Source organism: Apteryx rowi, unplaced genomic scaffold (assembly GCF_003343035.1).
Source record: "Apteryx rowi isolate R43461 unplaced genomic scaffold, aptRow1 scaffold_48, whole genome shotgun sequence".
Classification (NCBI taxonomy): Eukaryota; Metazoa; Chordata; class Aves; order Apterygiformes; family Apterygidae; genus Apteryx; species Apteryx rowi.
This window is the reverse complement of record NW_020450738.1, coordinates 1,398,706-1,418,455: the sequence shown is the minus strand read 5'-3', so window position 1 is coordinate 1,418,455 and position 19,750 is coordinate 1,398,706. Positions and strand designations below refer to the sequence as shown.

At 36.2% G+C, this 19,750-nt stretch overlaps 1 protein-coding gene across 4 annotated transcripts in view; it reads left to right on the top strand.

Moving 5' to 3' along the window:
• SLC39A8 (solute carrier family 39 member 8) overlaps positions 1-11,407 on the top strand; it is a 29,459-nt gene extending 18,052 nt beyond the window's left edge. For 2 of the 4 annotated variants that reach the window (XM_026078431.1, XM_026078429.1), the window contains 3 exons: positions 6,645-6,852; positions 7,375-7,559; positions 10,170-11,407. In XM_026078431.1, the coding sequence (XP_025934216.1) occupies positions 6,645-6,852; positions 7,375-7,559; positions 10,170-10,316 (540 nt within the window). In that variant the 3' untranslated portion in view covers positions 10,317-11,407. Of the gene's footprint in view, positions 1-6,644; positions 6,853-7,374; positions 7,560-8,817; positions 8,963-10,169 lie in introns of all 4 variants that reach the window. The other 2 variants (XR_003255591.1, XM_026078430.1) reach the window with 2 other exon arrangements.
• Positions 11,408-19,750: the final 8,343 nt, after the last annotated feature.

The window sequence follows — 19,750 nt, the reverse complement described above, 5'->3', positions numbered from 1 at the left end:
AACTGGAATGTTTCCATTTACAATCCCAGCTTTGCAATATAAGGGAATCTCTGTACAGGATGCTGACCTTAGGTTCTCCAAAACAAATGGAAAGCAGGTCTCATCGCCTAAAGGAAGTTACTTCTGTATCTGAGGTGTAGGTTGGTCTAATTTGGGGCAAAATTGTCTTGTTACATTGAAAACATATTAAGTGTTAAAAATGCATATCTTATGAACCTTAAAAAAGTATGCTGTACTGAAAATATAGGGAAATATTTTTTTAAAGACTAATTTTGTGATGGGTAAAAGTATTGTTCATACAGAATGACAGCAGAGCTCAGCATAAAGCCTCAAATGCACCATCAAGTTGCCATGGTTTAATGAGTTAACGAAAGTCAGCTGAGGCATGGTAACTGCTGATGGGAGTGTTTTCTGAAATTAGTTTAATAGATTTGGTATAGGCTACAAGCAAGTCTTTTCAAATAAATGTAACTTTTTGTTTTTGCAGTGGGCCATTACCATGGCTGAGCTAGCATGCAATAGCAAGACTGCCTTTAAGCCCTGGGTTCCTCAAAACTAGCCTACTGTAATGAAAGATGACGAGAAAACTGTGTTCCATATTGTTCTTCTGTCTGTAGTACCACCAAAATTTAAAAATGTCCTGAAAAGTAATTGTATTTTGTAGGTTTAAAAAAAAAACCTACATTCCACTGTGTGTGGAGAGAGTCATCTCCAGTGACATAGGTATTATTTTTCTGACAAGAAGAAGTTTTACCTGGACCCATTGCCTTACCTTTTTGTAGCCATCTGCTATGAAGCTAAGCCTTACAAGTAACATACACATAACAAAATCATACCATAAACATTATAATCATCAAATGTAGCTATATAGTACTTATTTCTAACAACTACTTGCAGTGTTCGTGATCCAAAATTATTGCAGATCACCCCAAGATCATTTGCAGAGTACTTTTCCATTTCCTTTCACATACAGTCTTCTTTTTTATCAACCTCTTGGCTTTAAGTGCTTAAAATTTCATGAAGGTTCTCCTCCGCTGCTTATTGTTCTTTTGAAAATTCTTGCCTTCCGTTCTTTATTTCTTTCAATTTCTCCAAAGCCAGGAAGAGAATGTGTTCATCTGCAAATCTCCTGAAAGTAACAGGTTCAAGTTCACTTCAGAGCCAAGGCTGACTGCAGAGAAGATGGCTGAAGAATAAACCACGGTGGCGTGGCAGACAGTCTGCTGTTGGTATGGGAGGTAGCAGTGAAAAGTCATCATTACTTTTCCTCCTCCTGGCAGATTGAAAGGGGCCAGCATAGCCATCAGAGTCATCAGGGAGCTGGGAAGGGCTAGGATGACTAGGGGGTGTTGGGGCAGTTAGAAGTTGCTGCAGCACCAGTATGTAGGGAAGTCTGCCCAGTTCTCCCCAAGACTACCTTGTGGGAAGTAGAAACCTGTGGTGTGCTGGCTGGCATTAGCTTGGCAGGGGAGAATGTAGAGGAGAGAGAAAAGGGGAAAACCAAGGCCCCTTAGCTCCCTGCCTCACAGAAAATCTCTAGGTCCAGCTGACAGGTTTAGCGTACCCTGTCGAAGAGCTCCCACAGGACCCCAGTTACCAATTACAGCTACTTCATCTATCCCAATGCAGAAGCCCTAGAGAACATGTGGGCAGCCTTTCTAGAAGAGGCCGGTAATCGCCCTGCCCATATCCCTTTGGAGACAGCACAATGCTGGATATCTTGGACAAAGCTGGGATTTCTGTTAGAGGCAACCGTGGAATTGTGTCCAGAGGGCGGACTGTTGTGCTTCTCATCTCAGGGTCTGGACCTGTATAAACTATTATGTTCCTGGCCTCAACAGTCTCTTGAAACAGTGACCACTATATCCACTGGGTTGTGCAGAACTGCCTTTTCTTCTGTCAGTTTTGAAATTTTATCTTCCTGGTACCATTCATTATCTTGTATGTTTGCCACCTCTGTAAATGAACTGGATTCCAGTGTTTTCTTTTTCTTTTTTTCTTTTCTTTTTTTTAAATTAAAATGTCACACCTGCAGTCATTTTCACCATTGTCACCTGGACCTCTCTTACTCTGTCTTTTTAGGAAAGAAAGCTTTACCAGAATTTAAGACAGCGTCTCAGACAAGGAAAGACATGAATTTATTTAATAGCCTTATACTATTTATCTGTTTGTTTATTTTACTCCTATGTGGAGCCACCAGGACTAGGCTTCGTCTGAAACAACTCCCCTATGGAATGAGGGTTACTGGATTGCTACAGGGAAATTTAGTTTACATTTCTCTGTGTTGGCCATGGTGAATCTGCTTGCTGGAGTTAATGTTTCACCTTCATGTATGCATACAGGTCACAGCTGCTAAGTTCAGTGTCTCAAAGGTAGCTTATGCATTAAGCTTTAGAGGCATTTGATATTGATGAGGCATCCATTTGGCATAGGCTGACATACAGGTAGTAGATTTTCAATGCATCTTTGCCATCTAAAGCTTGTTAGAGAGGGTTAACAGAGTGCAGCCAGGAGAATTAATCATGTAGACTTTAAAGAGAGAGCTAGGAGTCTGACTGTGCCAAAGTATGGTATTTGTTTTCGTCTGTGGGGATCCAGCCATCTTTTCTCTTTTAATGCTTGAGCAGACTGATCATCAGAGTGAATGTAGATGTTTAATTAGTTGCATACTTTTAAATTTCACTTGCAGCAGGAATTGCAACCTTAGCAACCTCTTTTGTGTTGACCTAAAATTCATATCTACCATACCTTAAGATTATATGGTTTGAAAACAGTAACCTCGAAGAAAAGTTGTTTCAGAGACAAATGGCTGAAAACGTCTGTATCCCCAAGCACACCAAGTTAGAGTTGCTTAGTAAAATTTTACAGTGGCCTTTGGCACTGCCTACAGGGCATAAATACAGTTCCTACTAGGTCCTGTGGGCATATCCAAAGGACGCTATTTTTTAAACAAAACTTGTATTTCAGTGCTTGATCTTTTGCCTGTCTGAAGGAAGATGTTACAGACGGGAAGGTGGTGCTCCATTCTGACCACTGCTGCATCTTCCACTGATCTGCAGAATATTAACTTTTTCTTTTCTGCAAAGCTTTTAACAGACTGGGGTCCTGGTCCATGGCTGAGAGACCCACAGATGTATTGGATATAGCAATAGTAACCTGATGAGATATCATTGGATAAAATAGTATAGTCTCTGTATCTGTCCTTCGTAAGTTTGGGAAAAAAGGAGGGGCCATTGTTTTTAAAGAAAAAAAACTGTGTTCAGAAGAGCAAAAATACCGAGGATATCTTTGGCTTACAATAAAATGTAGAGATACAAATAATACAGAACTGCACTTAATAAAAGTTGGACCTAATAGACAAGCTGTGTATTCTAGAGCTCCATAGCTGGCATCTCTGCTATGACCACCGCTAAAATACCATGACAAAGTGGGAACAGTCCAGCAGAGATAAACATTGTTCATTTTGGCTTTGGAATCTTATATATTTGTAAGGTAAATTTATCAGTATTCTGCCTTATCTTGACATTAAGAATATGTATTAGAGTCATTCATCTACTTCTGTGGAATCTATAGTAAAGTTCATAATGTAAACCTGGATGAGCAATGTCCTTGAACTTTGTATAATTTACAAAAAGTCAAAATATTATCTAAAATAGATTACGAGCAAGAATTATTATACTTCAAAGCTACACAGTAAATTGCAGATAGCAAGTAGCTTACAGAACCCTCTCAGAATCGTATTCCTAATTTTAAAGCTACAATTGTCTCTGCATTTTGAAAGATTGGATTAAAGAGGTAATTTTTAGAAGTAAATCAATACTGTTTTCCTAAATTAGTTGCAATGATCATTACTTTAAAAAAATTCTCCAGACAAAGCAACCCAAAACCCCCGGACCTCAGATAGTTTCTGGAGTCGGTCCCATTCATGATCCATTCAACAGCTAATTCTTAATAGCATCTTCTTACTCAATATTTGTTTTCTTCATACAGGCATAGAAGGTTCAGCATGCTTATTATTTATAAATCATTTATTTCACCAAAAAAGCACTTGAGGTCAAATTCTTCTTTGTCATACATATCCAGTGCTTTGGACTTTCATTGCACTTCCCCCTTGTGTAACTGGTACAAGAAAATGGGTCCTTTATTTACCTCTGTGGATAAATTGATTTATGCCCCTACAGACCTCGCAAAACTGTAGACATGCACAGGGTTCCTGAACAAAAAATGTGCATCGATGGGCACAAACATGAATACATATGTGCAAGTGATATTTCTGCACATTTGTATTACTTGTACACTGTTTTCATTGCTATTTTAGGAATTTTCAGCCTAATAAAGTCTTCTCATAAAACCATTTCTTTCACAGAGATGCTTGGCATTTGATGGGAGATTTTCTTTTTTTTTTTTTTTGGTAACAAAGTTTTTAAAGCACAAAAACACTACCACCTATCTTTTTTATGTGTAACAGAGCTTGCTAGTATGCCTTTTCAAAATACGGGTTTAATGAGTTTAATGCTGTTGCTTTATCAAAAAATAGTTGCCATGGTTGGTTTTTTTTTCTTTTTCTATTGTTTCTAAAAAGAACAAGGTTCTTCCTTAGTAGAAAATCATATGAATTATTCAAAATGAAAATCTGTGCATTGCCTCAAACTCACTTTCCTTAGTAAAGCTTGAAACATGCCCATGAAAGATGATGTGCTTTTGGCAGAAATTGGGACTATCTAGGAAATGATACTTTCATCGGTTCTTAGGCAGCTTGAAGGAGGGTTACCAGGGAACAGAACTTCAGCTCGAGAAGCTGGAGAAATAGATGGAAGAGCTTGGCTAATTGTGTTTGGGTTTTATCATAATCATGTTTCTTTTTTCATTCGGTTACCTAATAAATACATTTTCCATGCCTTGCTTTATAATATTTCTTTCTTGAAGTAAAACTCAAGTTGCCTCTGTGGAGTAAGGGAGAGATTGATTATTCAGAAGTTTTCCCATCTCTAACAGAATTAGTATAAATTACTCATCTTCCCCTAAAAAGACTGGCGTTGCCTGTATGTTAGATGGGTTGTGAGAGCGAACCCTCCAAACACTGAAGTTGAACGTGTAGTACAAGTGTAAAACCTATGTATCTGAATCAGCAGGGAAACTCCCAATTTTTGGATGCTATTTTGCTTTATAAAAGTATAATTTCAGTATTTTTTATTTTCAATAGAAGCTATAACTGTGCTTTATGGTGGTGGTGGAACTGATCCACCAAGGTTTTATTAGCTACTAGTTCCAGGTACTATGATAGATGTTTGACTCAGAAATCCCTGACCTGAACTTTTGTCCTGTCCCAAGGCAGCTCCAACATACATGAATATAGTATGTCAGATAAGAGCTTGGTGAGCAAAGTATGAGACAGACCTTATTGCTGTGTTGTTAAAGATTTTGTAATCATTTATTATATATTTCCATTTGCTAAGCTCATAAACTTTAATTGCCAGGTAGCATTTACATTTGACATGGCAAAACTAAATGTGAAATATTCTTTTTTTAATAATTAAGGAAAATTTATTGGAATAATATCTTTCTACGATCCTTTCATAATCAAAGGAATTTGTGTATCCATTGGCATGTAGGGCTTCACTACAAGAGAGGGAGAGGTGTTTAAATGTGTATATATGCAGTCACACAGATATATTTTACTGCTTATATTTTCCAGTTTTAAGCACTAGTTAATGCCTTATATGCAAAGCCATTTTTTGCAAATGCTATAATGCTTACAAATGTAATGTAACTGCAATATACATGTGTATACGGAAATTAAAGAAATGATCAGAATGGATCATCAGGAATTTTTTAAAGGAGATTAGTTTGTGCTCCCAACTAAAATGACATTTCCTTTTATCTGCTTGAAGTTTTTCATTACTTCATGGCACCAAAGGTATAAATTATTTCCATTTCTGGGAGGAATTATTGAGAGGCCTGGCGTGCATGTGCATTAAAGTTTTCTAATAGCCTGTTGCTTTTATGCTCTTGAGCCTTCAGCTAACACAGTCAGAATTACCTACTGTGGTTTCTATTAAACATACGCTTTGTAGAATATGATTTGAATGGCAGGACTTGGCTAGCATTGCCCAGAATTAGAAATAAAATTTATGGTTTACCTGGGTGTGTGTCTAGAATCATATGTGGGTGGCTGTCACTGGGGTGTCTATGTGTGCATCTGAGAGCAGGAGGTACTGGCAGTAGTTAATTGGTTGAGATCTGCTTTAGGTGGGAAATATAGGTGCTGTCAGTCGCTGTGATCCAGACCCTTCCCACTGTACAGGCTTAATAGAGGTGGCTGAGGAGGCTATAGGGAGCCATATCAATTCTTGGCACGCTCTGTAATCTGAGACACGTGTCCAGAGAGATGTTCAGACCACCTGTGGTTGGAATTGCTTTCTGCGTCAGCTGAAGGGGAATTGGGCACTACATGTTAACTTGAAACAAAATATATTTGCTGCTGTTACCTGTACCTTTTGCTTCTTGGATCAAGGATTTTGGTCTCTGTAAGTAATAGTGCTTTATTATTTATGCTGTGTTCGTTTAAAGCCAGAGTGTGATTCATTGGCTTCTTTCTAGTAGTTTAATGTTTTAAGTAATTGTCTGTGATGTTATTTCTTCAGGAAGAAGAAAGCCAAGGCAGCTTGTGTAAATGTCTCAATGGGCGCCCCCTGTCAAAGATTGGAACAATTGCTTGGATGATAACACTGAGTGATGCCGTACATAATTTCATAGATGGTTTGGCTATTGGTGCCTCTTTCACTTTGTCTCTGTTTCAAGGACTTAGTACCTCCATAGCCATCTTATGTGAAGAGTTTCCACATGAACTGGGTAAGGAACTTCATTCAGCATGTTAACTGTGGAAATAGCTGCTGCAGGAGTTTGTGGTTGCCAAAAGTTGGCATAAATTTGAAAGGATGTGTATACAAATTAATGGAAAAAATATTCATCAAAAAATTACTGAACACCAAAATACACATCTAGCACAGGAAGTTTCTAAGTACAGGTGAATGGAAGCTGGAAGTATGTATTAGAGAGGTATTAATTACCCTGTTCATACATGCCTTTCTAGGCATGTACTGTTGTCTTCATTTGATTTATTTTTTATTTTTTATTTTTTTTTACCCATTATGGATAGTTTTGTGTTCCTATGCTCTTAGCATCCTTGTGTATCATCTGCTTGTTTAGAATATTTCAGTTACCTTAGCATTGAAGGGAAATGCTCTTCATTTATTTGAATGATGAAAAGTAGTTGTGGGTTATAACTTGTATACAAATCACATGTTTTCCTTCAGACGTTCTTTGAAATCAAAAAATAATCACAGTATCATGTGCTGTTTTTTCTTTTTTTAGGGGATTTTGTCATCTTGCTTAATGCAGGAATGAGTACTCGGCAGGCTCTGTTTTTCAACTTTCTGTCTGCATGCTCCTGTTACATTGGGCTGGCTTTTGGTATATTAGTAGGCAACAACTTTGCTCCTAACATCATCTTTGCCGTAGCTGGTGGAATGTTCCTGTACATCTCTCTGGCAGATATGGTGAGAAACAATTTTATTTGCAGTTATTTATTTTTCTGCAAGAAAACAAAGGCTGCACTAGCAGTCTCTCCAGTGGAATTTAGTACTTTGTTCCTCTCCTGCCAGAGTCCTCTACTTATTATTATTAGATGCTAAATCATCAGTTATAACCTTAATGAAAACCTTTGATTTCATGACTTGGGCTGGTCGTATTAGTGAGTTTTGAAGGGAGACAAGCTCTTTGTGAATTTGGGCTGGCTACATTAAAAAGCCTTTCTGTGAATGCGTTTAAATAGTTTGTTTCAGCATTTTGAAGTGAAATGCCAAAGCATTTCATGTTATTATTTTTAAATGAAATATCTGATTCTTTATTTAAACCACTTTAAACCATTTTAAAAGAAAAGCAAAAAGAATATAGTAAACAAAATAAAACTAAATTTTTATTTCTATGTTGAATATAATGTACTGTGTAAACAGTATTGATAACTTGGGGGTTGTTTAGGTGAAAAATTTGATTTAAATTCTGTTCTGGATTAAACTGAACAGTGCCAGCCCCAGCTTCTTGGTTCAGACTGAAAAGCTTGTGCTGATCTCTGTTCAAAACAGTCCATCTAAAATTCGTTTTTTTAAGGGTTATTAGAAGAGATAAGTCAAAGAGAGTCTAAGATCCAGATCAGATTTAGATGTTAGGATATAAAAATCTGGATTCACAGGAAGGCACCAATATTACATAAGTCCCTCTTATGATGATGCTTTATTTCCAAATGGAAGAGGTATTTATTATCTTTAATTAAAGTATTGCAAGAGCAGATGTTTCTTTAAAAGTATTCATATTTGCCACACGAGAATCTACTTGAGTGTAGCACTACAAGAGTGAGACCTGTATTTGAAAAGATTTGAGGCCCCAGTTTGGTTCTACATGAAGTACTGTATACTATTATAAAATAACTAATATAATAATTCCTATTATAGTTTGGATGATAATATAGAAGTAATCATCAGTAATTCATAAGTAATCTTGTTAGAGTTAAATGAACACACACAAATAGTTTCCTTTACAAGTTTGCAGTACCTTATTGCTAATGCTTTTCATTTAGTTGCACTCTTGTATTATGAATAGTACACTCAGCAATGATGTGTAAAACTCATGGCATAAATTTTGAATGGCTCAACTTAAAATTGTTATTATTAAATCCATTAAAATAGATAACATTCTTTTCTTCATATCTGTTGTCTGTACTCTCTTTCTGTATCTCTGTCTCTGCCTCTCTTTTTTTAGGTTTTGGATTGTATCACTTACCTATCTGAAAATTTCTCCCCCCTGAAAATCTGAAATAGGGTATGCAAGTGCTCTGTACAGAGATCTGATTTTCCACTTTCTCTTACGATTTTCACACACTTCTGGACTGCCTGTCCAGAAGCAGGTAGGATTAACAAGAATGTCATTTCTGCTTTTCTTCTCTCCTCCAATTTGAGCACCGGCCCAGTCCAGCCTCTGTCAGTAAGAATGCTGCATGGTAAGGCTGTGGGCGTGTGAGAATGTAATATGCTGAGGTGTGTGAGCATAAATGACCCTTGTCGTATGGCATGAAGTTGATCTGGTTTGTTGTTGTCCTTGCCTCTTGCGCAGAGAATTACAGCGTTCTGGAATGACTTCTGAGAAGGTTTGGCCACTTCCGCACTAAACCTAGTCTGTTCTTTGAGAATTTCATTGCCTTCGATAGTTGTTTTTGCCTTGTGAGATCAAAGAAAGATACAGCTTCTGAGTCATGCAGCCTAAAGGTCTCTAAACTAACACTGAAATTTACAGTCTCTGTTGTGTTCTGGTAATATTACTCTCAGCACACCAGCAAGATAGTTTAAAGTCTATCTGAGTATGTTTGTCAATGTCAACTGCAGTTTTAAACCTTTATCTGCAGCAAACATGCCCTGGATCACCCTATGTTAATGGGGACTTTATCACCAGCGTTCATCTGTCACCACCTCCATTGTCTCTCTGAAGAATATCTTTGCTTCAGCAGTTAAAAGTAGATCAGTCATTCATGGCTACTATGTGGCCCTTTAAGTGCATATTGCTGAATGAAGATGGGATATACGTTACCGTTAGTTTCATGGCAGCCTTGTTCTTTCTTCCTTGCTTTATTACTAACTAATCAGTCAACCAGACCTTCCATTTGTAAAAGGTTTCCTATTTCTGAGGAGCTGTCCTCGTTTTCAGCTTCACTTTGTTTATTGATAAAGCAGAAGAATCCTAATTTTCCATTTCCTGAAAGAGGATTTCTCTGTCCACATTGGTGAAGGAAACAACACAATATTTAGCAATACAAGGGCAACTGCTGTTAGCAAGAGTTGGACCCTGGGAGATTCCTGAAGTAAAAAAGGGGAAATTTGTATGAGAGTCAACCAGGCAAGATCGCAACAGAGGAGAATAGAACACCATTTCAGTTTTCTATTGTTGGTAAAGTGGTTTTTCAGGGAAACTAGGGTGACCTAGTCCTGTGACTGCCTTTACCCTCCATTAATTCTATACTTCAGTCCAAAGCAGCAATATGCTTCAGTTCTTAATGCCTTAAGTTATACATGCTACCACGAGATGGCAATACTTACCTAAAAATATTACTTTTTTTCTAGTTCCCGGAGATGAATGATATGCTGAGAGAGAAAGTGACAGGAAGAAAGATGGATCTCACATTCTTCCTTATTCAGAATGCTGGTTTACTAACAGGGTTTGCTGCTATACTGATGATTACCTTGTATGCAGGAAATATTCAGCTGTAATAATGCAAGTGAAAATGGAATCAATACTGAAGACATCAAGTAAATTACAAATGGAAGACACTTGAAATCCATAAAGGGACATTCATTTAATCTACTCGGTTTTGAAACAATGACAAGTTTTTCCCCCACCCCTACAAATCACAGAAAGTTAATTTTTCTTCGGAACTTGCAGTCAATCCAAATAGTATGAGCTGTCAACTTCTGTACTTTACCAAAGAACTGATTCACATATTTATATTTCTACTTAAAATCATCAGACATACGTGAACCATGGTAGCGAAAAGATGCCACTTGGCCAGTAGAATAATGCAATACATGCAACTACTGCATGTGCATGTCATGCGACTCAGACCAAATGAAAGCTGAGGTCTTCCAGGAAGATGCTTATTCAAAAGGAAGTAATGAAGTTCTGTATATATATATATTTTTTAAACTGTGATGAAAGCAAACAGTTTCAAAGCTGGTTAATTTTCATGATTTCTGTTGCAGGGTTTGTGTAACATCCACTTCCCCCATGAAAAAATATCAAATTATTTCAGAATAGGTACTAATGAAGCTAAGATTTTTAATTACTAATTAACACTGGAAGGAAAGATACCAGTTACTGCTTTTGATCTTTTCTCTTTATATGTGCACTAGGGGATTGTTGATTTATTTTGAGAACCACTTTTTTTTAATTAGCAGGAACTTGTGTTAAATTTATGACAATTTATCAACTCCATAATATTTTAGAAACATTGAGTATTTTAATTTTTTTCAAACATTTTGTATTTTATGAAAATAGTCTTGTTTTATTTTTAATTCCACAGATAATCCTTTTAAAAATCAGTATTCCGGGTTAAAATTTTGAGAGGGTTTATTGTTAATTTTACAAAGTGGATTTTAGAAAAAACTTGTTAAAATCATCATTCTAGTAAGCTATTTTGTAATTTGAATAATTTTCTTGTATTCAGTTGGGTGAAAGTAAGTAAGTAAGTGTTACAAAAATATACAAACTTCTATCAGAATCTATTGTGTCTGAACTTTCTAAAATCATGCTTATATGTATGAGTTCTTGTGAAATAAATAATTCAGCTTCTCTGGTGTTGTGAGATGTATGTAAGGAAATTCATACAAATATATTCCATTTCAGTCGCCACTAAGCTTTGAAAGAAGCGTTACTATTTTCCTAGCAAGTTACTGTGTTTTCATTGATTCCAGACAGGTTTTACTGTTTCAAAGGGAATACTGTTTCTTGACTTATTTCTCACCAGTAGGAATGGACATATCTTTTATTTTTCATTCACTAGTAAAATATGTTTTCTATGAGATAAATGACTTAAAATTACTTACTTAATATTTTATTTGAATCTAATCTATAATTACATTAGAAAAATAACTTTTCTAGGTGCCTGGTTATAAAAAGAAGTTTTTAAGGCAAACTGCACAGAAATTACAAATGATACTTATTTTAAAATATGTTATATGTGTTAAAATGTATTTATGATACTCTGTGATATTTGCTGTATGGAAAAAAGCATTTATTAGTCACCTAATGCCCTCTGAGTTTATGTGGAGAAGACCCACCCAATATTCTTTCCTTTAACCCTTTCTTTTGTTGAGTCCTTGGATATAAACTGCTTGTACATCTGACTATTATGTGTGACAAGAATGTATGTATTATGTATGACATGAACCTTTATTGACATTTTTAATCATGTGACCATACCTAGTTCATCAGATTATTGTAATAATATGCTTACATGGTACTTTTCACCCTTAAAACTAAACATGTTGCAAGGGAGGCTTGATTTTTGTTATCTCCCTAAGGAAGAAAACCTGAGACAAACAGGCCATTGAAATAACCTATTTTAGATCACAGAGCAGACCAGAGATGGAACAAAGCCTGATTTTCAGACTAGTGCTTTAGTCACAGAACCAAGTTGCCTTCTCTGGTAGTGGAATATTTAGCAGATGAGAAAGCTGTTTGCTTTCTGTATGAGTTGGGCTGTTTGTATAATCTTTGAATCTATTTCAATTTCAGAATGGCCAGCCATTTCCTGGATTTTGCCAGTGCATCCAGGGAGGAAGAAGCATGAGCAAAAACTCAAAAAATTGCTTGATTGTGACAAATAAGAATGCAGTAAGTTGCTCCCTGAAAGTTTAGAAGTCAGTTGAGGGAAAATTTTTATATTCTTTTCCATGTTAATTTCATCTGTAACTGTTCATCTTATACACTGGCATCTCTTAAACCTTCTTTCTAACAAATGTGGAAAAATCAATAATATAACCTAATTTCAATGGGCTCTTGTATGCTTATGTATTTGTTATTTCCATAGGTCATTTTATCTGACTTGGGAAAGTATTCTGTTTTAGCACTACTTAGATCACTGTCATAAACTTTTCTCTCTTTCATGATGTGGTTCATGACCCAAGACACACTTCAGTAAATTTCAGTGGAGTCAGTGGCTGAAAAAAAAAGACTCACCTATAAAAGGCTCTAAAAATGGAAGAGCAATTGATTTTGGAGCAAACAGCATATACAGAGGAACAATATGGACAAAGGATAAATCCTAGAGTGCTTCTGATTGCTTGAAGAAGGTATATACAGAAAAATGATCTAGTCTATGGGGAAACCTGTCAAAAATGTGATACGTGATACTGTCTATGGCTGAGGAAAAATGAATTGAAAAATTAAACTGGCGCTTAGTTTAGGCTTATTGCTTTTGACAATGAGATTTCAATGAGATTTTTACTGAATAAAGATTTGAAGTGTCTTTAAGTTGAAAATTTGGTCTCAGCTGTAACTGGCTAAATTAAGTATCAGCCGCATTCTAGTAGCAGTCTGTAACTCATTGTGATCCAAATGTCTGAGCATTTACTCTGCTTCTCCATCAAGTTTTGCAGCCTGCCTTAAGCTTTGTGTTGCCTCAGTTAAACTGCAACCAAAACCAGACCTATGTAGTTTAAAAGTGACTTGAACATGCATAAATTACATTCAATTATGCTAATGATAGCAGTGTAAACATCCTCATTTGTTGCACGCAGAGAATCAACTGTGTGTGCTCATCTCTGTGTCACATTTCATATATACTTTTTTTTTTTTTAATCTGAAGGTTTGGGGACTTTTTTTGAAGAAACTACTTGTTTTACCAGTAGATACGTGAAAAGATTTACATATTTGTATGTTGTTTTGGCTTGTCCTGTAGCGTCTAATCTATGTAAATTTGAAGAAGCCTAAGATCCCGGGAGAGAACAGTCTTAGATGATTGTTTTTCTCCTCCATGCAATTCTAATGAACCTGCTTAGAGAGTCAAATTGTGTTGAGCCAAGTTTAACTTTTTTGAATGTGTAACTTGTGGCTAAATTTGGAATATGGATTGAGCATATGTTTTTCCTGTAGCTCTAGACAATAATGCCAAACAGTAGAACTCAAGAAACCTTACAGAACCCTCAAAATTGCAACTTAAACTGGTTGTGTGGGTTTTGTGTTTGTTTGTTTTTAGTTAAGTACAAATTATTTGGATAGAAATCTAATTGTAGAACAGCAACTCATAACAAGAGATAGAGTCCCACTCTCCTTCCTACAGTTATGGGAGTTAGTCAGCTGTAATTGAACTCTTAAGTGTGTCACACCAGTTTCAGGTGTGTTTCAGGCTTTCAGCATAGTGATAGGTGCAGTCAGGCACAGATGCTGTGAGGCCGTTCCCTAAAGGATCGTTTGCTCAGGATTCCTCAATGGGAGTTGACTAAGTGAAAAGAAAATAGAGAAAATTGGCTCTAGTTATGCATGTTTTATTTCTAAAATCAGAAATATATGTGAAATTCTAATTATCCTTGTGCAGACAATTAGCCTGCATGGAATGGTAGGTCCCCGCAGTTTCATGTGTGCGTATGCACCCAGTGAGTATATTAGCTCTTGACTTTTATTCTGCTATATAATAGCCCAAAGTTTCCAGGAATGCTGCAGCTGCCTTATCAACTCTTACAACACTTGACGAACAAGTTACCTCTGTAAGATTTTTAGAAGAAACTCCCCTTGCCATATCTTGAAGTTCAACTTAAAATGTATTGGTGTGACAAGCTGACAAGCATTGCTAAAATGAAAGCTAGAGAGAAAGCCTCGTGTCTGTTAGTAGTAGATACAATACATCTGCCAAAGATAAAGTCACATTGTATGTTTAGGTTTTATCCCTAATACTTTTTCATTTGTACTCTCTCCCTATATATATATATATATATATATATATATATTTAACTTACTACAGTACTTTAGAAGGAGATCATAACGTTTTCTTCTAATTTTTAAAACTTTTCCCAATTTCTACACCTTTTTCTGTTTTAAAATTAAGTGCTAAAGCATTTAAGGTTTATGGAAAAAAATTAGAGATATTGAGTGGCATAGGAAGTGAACTGCAAGAGAGATGTAGTTTGAATTTATGGATAGCATGTGAATTTGGAAGATAATGTAATTCTCCGTAGTGTAGATCAATAATGTAACTGCTGCTCTAGGTGAAAGCATTTTAAGATTCATAGAACCCAAATATGATTTCTTTTAGAGAGATTTCAGTTACTGATACTACAAACAAACTTCTCTAATAAGGATTATTATATTCTTCAAGATGCAAGACTGAATCAAAAAGAGCAAACACAGAGCATAGGCAACTACAGCACCCACAGAGGTACCTAGATGTTTGTACCACACTCAGAAAGCTGTTCTGCCTTGTGACCCTGTCATGAACAGTCTTTGTCTTGTGCATAACAAAAGAATTTGGGAGAATCATTGATGCAGATGAGTAATAACACCTGTAATAGTGACCCACCAGGCTCTGTGGTGCTCAATATTCCACCTGCTCTCTCTCCTTCCTCTAGAAATTGTGGAGGCTGGTAGCTCAATACATTTCTGAAGGGGGCTTTTTCAGTTGTCTCTGCTCTGTGCAAGAATATAAGGAGAATGTACCTAAAAACACAACAGGAGTATAGTGCTGGTAAAGATGCCCCCAGGAAATACTTTTTTATATAGAACTTCTGCAAAGAAAGAATATAAAGTAGAATTATTTTGTAATAAAAGTTATTTTTTCATACCAAAGCTACTTAATAATACTCCTCTTGAAGAAGTGTTCCTTTAGACCAAACTCCAGAAAATATATTCTGTAGACTTTCCATTCTTATTTCGTTTCTCTGAACCACAGGCAAGCCTTTTGTAGCTGAAAGCCCAGCACAGGTGAGCCAAACATTCCATTTATTTCACCCTGTTTAATCCCAGTCTAATCTTGTTTTTCCTTATCTTGTACACTTCCATAAATAGTTGTTAATAGGCAACTGATTACTAGCAATCTTGCATAGTCTTTTAACCTCCAATGTTAGTTTGTACTAGAGGAAAAAATTGTCAATATTTTTACTTAATGTTGAATAAACAACCCACCCTCTCTATGATGTACTGCCTTAATTCCTGTGGTTTGATCTCCTACAAATAATGCGTAATTGGATTCTTCTATGAGCTTTGAATGTAAAATATTTCTACTGTGGTTGTGACTATGAGATCCAGTGCAAGTTAGGTTATGCATTGACTTCACATTGAAATATTTAGCTCTCGCATACTAATTTCTGATCTAGATCACAAACTGTTTCGTGAAAGGGGATCTCTGTAAATAACATAGTTTACAGATAGAGAAGTAAGTCAATAACATGAAATAACTTACCCTGAAGTAGACAAGAAGTGGAGTTAGGAGTAGAATTTGTCTTTTGTTTTTACATTTGTTAGCTATCTTTTAAACCATTTGAGAAGATTAATGGCATCCCAAAAGCTAATGTTATCTCCTTGCTTCCATACCTTTTCAAAATTATCGGTTACAGTCCATCCATTGTCTTCTGTAACCTTTGCACATGTGATGCTGTTACTGGTGGCACTGGGAGCAACACATGCATAAATGAAGTTTAGCTTAAAGGAGGAAAAAATGCTTTTCTCCAGCAATAAAATCCATACCTTACATAAGTGAAAAAATGTAATGTTTGTGAATGGCTCTTGCCTGAGATCATAAACATACTGCCTTTTGGAAACTCTAAAATCTGATTGCCACAATTCTGCTTTCTCTGTATTATCATGGCTCTTTACCTCATCATTCATAGCCAGTATTCCCTGATAGCAGCTACATACATCCCATTCTTATTTACTGCTTTTATCATCTTAGCCAGCACTGAGGAGGAGCCCATCATGATTTTGTTTGCTAAGGGAATATAGTTGGACTTATGAAATTACAGAAATTAGTGATATTTGTGTTTTGTGGAGTTGGTCTCAGCAATGCCTGAATTATTAAAAGAAAAGAAATAATAAGAACTACTAACCCTTTCAATAAAAGCATCTATTGATTATACCAGATATTTTACTATATAGAACAGTAATGGTATAGACACTCAAGGACAAGAGGAAAATCTAATTATTCAGTTGGAGAGAAAGCAGCCCTCATCTCTGGATAGATTGGTTCTTTAGAAGAAAACATGCACAGTGGCATTCTCCTACTGCTAAAGAGTGAGAAAAACAATCTAATTAGAAGAAACATGAAACCAACTGATGTGAGTCAAGTATATTTAGCTAGCTAGAAAATACCAAATAGCTTTGATGTCACTGACCTGAAAGATAAAGAAACTGCAATTGAACCCACTTTTCTAATTCATTGGTGAAAGCTAATGGAGTTTATGTCTCACAGTAAATACAGCAAAAGTACTGACTAGAAAAAGTTAAATCCTTTCCAGGTTGTTCTTGTAAATAAGACATAAAAAAGTTAATGCTACCTCACTGGTATATATTTTTATTCTTGCAATAAATTGCACTAAGCTGACATTACCATATTGTGCTGAAAACTTTTTTTAGAGTGCCTCTTATGTTGAGATAAGCATGCTTATGTGTGATGCTGAGATTATGAAATTATCAGGTTTTCATATACAGAAATTAATTGCTTTTAGTAAAGATTGTCACAGAGCTTTTGCTGTCTCTTTTCCTCTCTAATTTTCTGTATATTTCTTGCACTCTACAGGAAGCTCTTGACCATTTGAATAAGGTATTAGTAAGATAACACAGATCCCCTTTTGGTTGTAAAAAGTGTTGGTAGTAATTTGCAATAGGTAATTGTTCATTAGAAGTAACTTATGGTGCAATTTGTTTGAAACTTCCTATTACAAACAGTAGATCCAGGTGCAAAAAATGATTCAATTATGATTAATGTTCTCATATTAAAATAAATGGTACTCTGTGCCAACAGCAAAATTGTCCTCTGTTCACTAGAATTTTAGTAATTTTTCACCTCATTGGTATATTAGTGAAATCAAAGCTACAGATTCTGTTGGGTTGGTAAGTAATTATATGAGGTATATAATGTTCCCTGACCATTTTTTGTTTTTAAAAAGTCAGTCCATAAAAATTACTTCTCCCTTTTTGCATTTTTATCGCTCTTCCAGTCATAGCTAAATCTGTGGTTGCTTGTCTTACCATAATGGAAAGTCACTTAGCAGCTCAAAGGAATTATTTACATTGATAACAACAAAAGGGCCTTGTTCATTGAAGTATTTTTAACAAAATTCTTTTCTGATTCAGTGGGAGCTTTGGGTATGCAAGGAGCATAGAACTGATTTCTAAATACTGTACTCACCATATTTCACACTGAGGAATACATGTCCTTGAAGATGTCTTCTGTAAGATTGTTTTGTGAACTTAGAAACCAGTCTGGCACCATCTGCCTTGCACTGTGTATAACTTCTTGCTTGACTTACTGGAAAGGGTATGTCTGTGCTGCACAATGAAGAGTAGTGCTAAGATCTGCACTAGGTCAGGTAAACAGAGAAGTATGTACACGTAAATAGTTCACCTTTCTGATTAGGGTTGACTGCCTTACCAGTATGGCTGTCCTTTTTCCTGCATACATTGTCATGAAGTGATAGCATCTCCTTATGTATTTGCATAGTAAGCATCAGGCATAGCATTGGTCATCTTAAATGTATATATCACTGAAGCTTTACTGCACTAAAAAATTGTTCTGTCATAATTGTATTCTGACATATTTGAAATAATAGCTGCCTATAGATCAATGTCTTCACTCTTTAGTTCAATTTAGTATACTCACTTTTCTGTTTTCTTTCAGATTAGAATGTGTATGCAGGTAGATGTTAATATTAAACTGTTATACCAAACAGTGAAAATAAGGATGACATGAGGAACTTTTGCTTGTGCACTGAGAGTAAGACTCCTAACTTTTAAAATACTAAAGATGGTCACAGCAAAGCAGAATGTGCATTTTGTATCTTATCTGAAAAATCATAACCTTTGATACTTTCAGCACCATAATGTAATACTGGTTCAGCATAGGCTCTACAACAACTTATGAGTCATCAGCTCTTGAAGACTTTTTAATCACTTACTGGATTGCTCACTTCTTAGTTTGTCATACATCAGATGTGAGACAGCAGAGAAGCACACAAGCTAATGCACTATTTCCTATCCTACTTAGCTGCACTGAGGAAAAAGCTCAGAGGGAGCATAGCAGAGAGGTGTCAATCTATTAATAAGGCAATTCTCACCAGTGGGACTTAAGAGCACTTCTTAGTTGATGACCAGATGTGCATCCAGATGCATCTTGACTGCCTATTGGGATGAGGCCCAGGTAAGTAACATCCTCCCTCCACCCCCCTTATCTTTTGTGTTCACTCTAGTTTCCATTGGATGGAAAGTGGCTTGCCAGCAGGGATGGAGCTGTAATTCTTTGATTTAGGCAACTGGGGAACCCAGGACTGTGGCTTGTTCTCCAGAGCATACATGTCCTGCAGTTTAGACAAAAACATAGGTGCCAAAGATAGCTATAGATCACCAATGGGAGCTGTAACAACATTTGACTAGGAATTACCTGTGCATCTGAAATACCTATATCAATAGGTTTTCTGGGCTGTGGCTTTGGGGAGGACCTGCCAAGTTTCCAGCCTGCAGGGTTCATGGAGAATATTCTGTTTCAGGAACAATATCCTGGATCTTCAAAGTGAAACTGTATCCTAATTTGCAGTTCATAAGAAGTTTGAAAATGTTGGTATTGGTAGCACATTTAACCCGTAACTAAATAATAAACTCTATGAACCACAAATCCTGCTTTTCCCCTAGCCATATCTACTCTATGTGTCTCCTGAACAATGGACTTAATAAGTTTAGCATCTGTATTAGCAGATCAGAACAGGATGTTTTTTTCCTGTTGCTGGTAAGTAGTGAAATGCTGGGTGTGAGGAGTGCTGTTTCAGACTACACTAATTGAACTTTCTCATTCCCTCTGATGGGAAAAAAGAGAAAGTATACAAAGACAGAGCCAATGTTAGAAATGCAAGTCGGGGCGATTCAAGATCTGAGAGGGCACAATTAGTAATATAATTGCACCACAGTAACAATAATTATTGTAATTACTTTTATATACATAGATTTA